Source organism: Nestor notabilis, unplaced genomic scaffold, assembly GCF_000696875.1.
Source record: "Nestor notabilis isolate BGI_N333 unplaced genomic scaffold, ASM69687v1 scaffold29010, whole genome shotgun sequence".
Classification (NCBI taxonomy): domain Eukaryota; kingdom Metazoa; phylum Chordata; class Aves; order Psittaciformes; family Psittacidae; genus Nestor; species Nestor notabilis.
In genome coordinates, this window is record NW_009912918.1 from 1 (window position 1) to 4618 (window position 4618).

General features: G+C 56.6%; 1 protein-coding gene across 2 annotated transcripts in view; it reads left to right on the forward strand.

Moving 5' to 3' along the window:
• The first annotated feature begins 7 nt into the window (after positions 1-7).
• Positions 8-4618, forward strand: part of METTL13 (methyltransferase like 13) — a 4952-nt gene continuing 341 nt past the window's right edge. Inside the window, exons 1-7 of one of the 2 annotated variants that reach the window (XM_010021940.1) lie at positions 8-91; positions 475-1222; positions 1961-2160; positions 2770-2965; positions 3201-3344; positions 3525-3763; positions 4103-4223. In XM_010021940.1, the coding sequence (XP_010020242.1) occupies positions 517-1222; positions 1961-2160; positions 2770-2965; positions 3201-3344; positions 3525-3763; positions 4103-4223 (1606 nt within the window). In that variant the 5' untranslated portion in view covers positions 8-91; positions 475-516. Of the gene's footprint in view, positions 92-474; positions 1223-1960; positions 2161-2769; positions 2966-3200; positions 3345-3524; positions 3764-4091; positions 4224-4618 lie in introns of both variants that reach the window. The other variant, XM_010021948.1, reaches the window with a different exon arrangement.

Sequence of the window (4618 nt, forward strand, 5' to 3'; positions counted from 1 at the left end):
CCGGCAGCGCGGGCAGCGCCCCTTCGAGTGGTACGGGGCCTTCCCGGAGCTCTGCCCCGTCCTGCACAAGTATGTCCGGCCACGCGATAAGGTGAGCCCCGTCCTGTACCCACCGCCGTGTGCCCGGGCCGAGCCTTCCGTGCGCCGGGCCCCTCCTGTGCGGCGAGTTCTGCGCCGCCGTGACCCGGCTTGAACTGCTGTGGCATGGGGAACTCAGGGGGTTAAAACACCCATATCGTCCCCACCCGAGATGCAGCGATATGTCAGTTTTGTGCATGTGTGACTTTTCTGTATGGAAATAACAATCATAGAATTGTTAGGCTGGAAATGTTATTTCTGCGCCCCGGAGAACGGGTTTGCAGGTGGGGTTCTCACAGAGGGCTCGTGGCCGTGGATGATATTTGCTTGTAAAATGCTTTGGGGCACATTTCCAGGGCGCTCTCACCATCACGCTGCTCTTATGCTGCTCCCCAGGTTCTGGTGGTGGGCTGTGGGAACTCGGAGCTGAGTGAGCAGATGTACGACGTGGGGATGTGCCAGGACATTGTGAACATCGACATCAATGACACAGTGATCCATCAAATGCAAGAGCGGAGCAGGAGCAAGAGGCCGAAGATGAACTACCTATTGATGGACGTGCTTCAGATGGACTTCCCTGATGCTCACTTTCAGGTGGTCCTGGATAAAGGCACGCTGGATGCCATCCTCACCGATGAAGAGGAGGCCACTCTAGACAAGGTGCACAAGATGTTTCGTGAGATCAGCCGGGTCTTGCAGGTAGGTGGGCGCTACCTCTGTGTTTCCTTGGCTCAAGCCCATGTGCTGAAGAAAGCAGTGGAATACTTCTTCCAGGAGGGCTGGGTCGTGCGTGTCCATCAGGTGGCTGGCAGTGGGGACAAGCAGCAGTTTGTTCTACCAGTCTTCATCTACGTCATGACAAAGTTCAGGAAGATCACTGGCTCGGCACCACAGATCCTGGAGATCTGCCCTGAGGAGCAGGACAAGCCGATGCGGGTGGAGAGTGTGGAGCAGCTGGTGGCTGCAGTGAAAGACAGGCAGCGTTATGCCCTGCTCTGCAGCCAGCTGAGCAAAACCCCTTGTGGGGAGCAGGTTTCCTTGGATCTGTGTGACAAAGAGAGCGGGAGGCCTCGCTACACCCTGCATGTGGTTGACAGTGCCTCAGTGAAACCTTCCCGGGACAATTGCTTCGCCATCTTCATCAGTGAGTACAATCTCTCCTGCCTGCAATGAGATGGTGCTCTGGCCAGGAGCTACAAAATGACCAGTGATCCTGGCCCTGCTAAAGCTGGGTCTGGAGAAGAAAATAACATGCCTGCGCAGGGTTCGGTTGATGTTTAGTCCTGGCTTTGTGGTGGGACGTGTGTTTGCCTGGTGGTGCAAGCAGAGATCTGGAATAGAGCTCGCTGGCTGAGTAGGTGCCCATCTGGCAGTAGAGGGATGTTGCCTGCCCTGCCTCCAAGGTGGTGATTCCTGTCTTGATCCTGGTGACAGCTACCATAGCACATTGCTGCATAGATCTGTAGCACAGCAGATGCAGACAAAAAAGCCTCTCTAGTCTGGTGTGGGCATCCTGACTTACCAGGGCCAGGCTGCTCAGGGCTGTGCTTTGCTTCTGCACTTGCACCTCCTAGAGGCATATCAGGTTCTGCCAGCAGCACTCTCCTCCCCATGCGCCTGCAAAGCTGGGGTTAGCACAGCCTGGAGACAGGTCAATGAGGCTTTTCGACACCCCCTTCTTACAAGACATGGCTTTTCCAGCCTCCTGCATGAGCCTGCCCAAAATGAGGAAGGTCCCTGCTCTCTTAATGACTGCAGAGGACAGCTCTAGGCATGCAGCATTACCTCCCTGTGATGTCTTGCCTTTCCCTGTGGCTCTTCTCTTGGAGGCTGGGGTGGTCGCTGCAGGACTGGCACAGACTGATGGCAGCCCCTTTTGCAGTCCCACAGGGCAGAGAAACGGAATGGCTCTTTGGGACAGAGGAAGGGCGGAGGCAGCTGGCCACCAGCGCAGGCTTTGGACGCCTGGTCACGGTGGCCCTGCACAGGGAGCAGCACTACGAGGGCATGGCCAGCATCCAGTCGGAGCTATCGGGGAAGGTGATGGAGCTGGCCCCACTGAGCCTCCCTGCCCGGCAGCAGGTGAGCCCCACTGCCCGGCCCTCCTCGCTTGGCTTCTCCAAAACTGGGGACAGGTTGGCTCTTTGCCAGCAGCAAATCTCTCTTTTTCAAGGGAGACCAAGCTGCAGCGCATGAGCTTGCTGCCTTGGTGGGGAGGAGGCTGGCCTCAGGTGTAGCTCCTCTTGGTTTTCCCTCCAGCTGGCTGCCTTTGCTGGATTTGAGGTGCCTGCACAGCAGGATTCAGTGTGAAGTCCTTGCCCTCAAAAAACCAGCATCCCAAGAAAACCAGGCATCCTGAAACCCTGAGAGCACCTGGCCCCTTCTTAATCCTGGCTTTAACTTCTTTTGTCTTTTCTGTTTGCTCCTTCCTGTCCTAGCTCCTCAAACCTGAGCTCTTGCCGTGTTTGCTTGTTGCAAACAGAAAGTGTTGTAGTCTTGGAGTGTTTGCTCCCTGTACCCCAGTGTGTGTATGGGAGGAAAGCTGGTGTCCCCAGCTGCCCTGTGGATGCCTACAGCAATTCCCACTGCTACTACACTTTTTCTGCTTAATCCCTGCTCTTTAGGACAGTAGCAATGCCATGGTCTGTTCCTGTAGCCCTTCCTCACACTAGTCCCTTGTTCTTCCTGAAGGTGCCCTTTTTGTCTGTGGGAGGGGACATTGGGGTGCGGACAGTGCTGCACCGTGACACCAGCCCCCTGAGCGGGGAGTATGTTGTGGAGGATGTGAAGGGGGATGGCACTCGCTACTTCCGTCGCCTCATCTTCCTCTGCAACAGGAACGTGGTCCAGTCGGAGGCTCGGCTACTGGCCCCCACCCCTCTCCCAGGTTTGTGGGGCAGGTGGGAAGGGGTAGGGGCCAAGGGCGACTTTTTGGGGTGGCAGAGAGTGAGACTGATACAGGAGGAAGATAGAAGTACCTCTTGAGACATGTCTGCCTTGTCCTGGAGCAGCTTGGGGTGCGCTTTTACACTCTGCTGCTTGCTTTGTGGGTGGGACAAGGGTTGTGGGTGCCTACCACTTCTCCCATCATGACTTACCAGCTGATGCCTCCTGTCATTCAGGCCAGAAGAAACGGAGGAAGGACAAGAAGAAACCCAGCTCTGCTGAGCTGCCTGGAGCCATTGACAAGAGCTACCTGTGCTGCGAGCACCACAAAGCCATGGTTGCAGGGCTCTGTCTGCTGGGGGGCCCTGACCCCCTTCCAGGTGACAAGGCTGTGCCAGGGGCAGGCATGCATATGTCCCCATGCTGCAGCTCCTTGGGGAAAGGCTTTCCTGGCCAAAGTGCCCCATGCACCCTTCCCAAAGTGGTTTGGGGTGGGCAGGTGGGAGGAGCCGTGGAAGCATGGCCATCCTAGTGGTTTACTGGACACTCTCCATTGGCAGGAGCCCTGCTGGCAGTGCTGGTGGTGGGGCTTGGAGGGGGCAGCCTGCCCCTCTTCATCCATGACTACTTCTCGCAGGCCTGTGTGGCCGTGGTGGAGATCGACCCCTCCATGCTGGAGGTGGCCACACATTGGTTCGGCTTCTCCCAGGGTGACCGGATGCGGGTGCACATCTCTGATGGCCTAGACTATGTGGCCAAGCTGGCAGCTGAAGGTACTGTATCACAGTGCATCCCACATGCCCCATCAAGTCTGATGGGTGACATGGTGGGGACTGGAGCTGTTTTCACCCTCTGCTTCCCATCCCTGCCCATCTCCTGCTATCTGCCATGAACTCCAGCCTCACCAGGTCTCTGCAGTTCATGTGTGCAGGGGACTTAGATTTGCTGCCTCCCCCAGTGCTGAGGGCTGCTGCCTTGAGTTTCATTTGGAAAGAAAAACTCCAAGGGAGAGAAGTGGCCATAACATGGCAGAAGTGGTGTCTTGTGCACCCCATTCATTGCCTCCCTAACATGCTTCGCTTATCTGTGTTCTATGGGCTAACAAGTCTCTGCACTTCCTCCCGCAGCCCCAGCCCAGTACGATGCCATCATGTTCGATGTGGACAGCAAAGACCTCACAGTGGGAATGAGTTGTCCACCCCCAGCCTTTGTGGAAAAACACTTTCTGCAGAAGGTTAAAACCATCCTCAAGCCAGAAGGTAAGAGGGGAGATGTGGCCATGTCCTTGCAGCCACGCTGCCCAGTGCTGTGTGGAGTTTGAATAATGGGATTGTGCCACCATTTCTCATCCTGGAGAATAGTGGCTGCATCCAGGATTGCTGCGTGGCATCCCCCGCTCTTGGCAGATTCTGGATCTGGGTGTTTCAGTGGGTGTTTTGACAGAAGGGAGCAGGGTGGTGCTGCTGGGTCAGGCAGGCTGGGACATCCTGGGGGCCAGGAAAAGCTGGGGGAAGGCGGATGGTGCAGGCGGTACCTGGGAACAGATCCTGTGGCCACCCACAACCCGTGTGGCAGCAAGGATATGGAGCTGAGCCAGGGGCACTGCAGGAATGGCAGTACTCCTTGTGCTTCCATGGGGGACATGTCTGCAGCA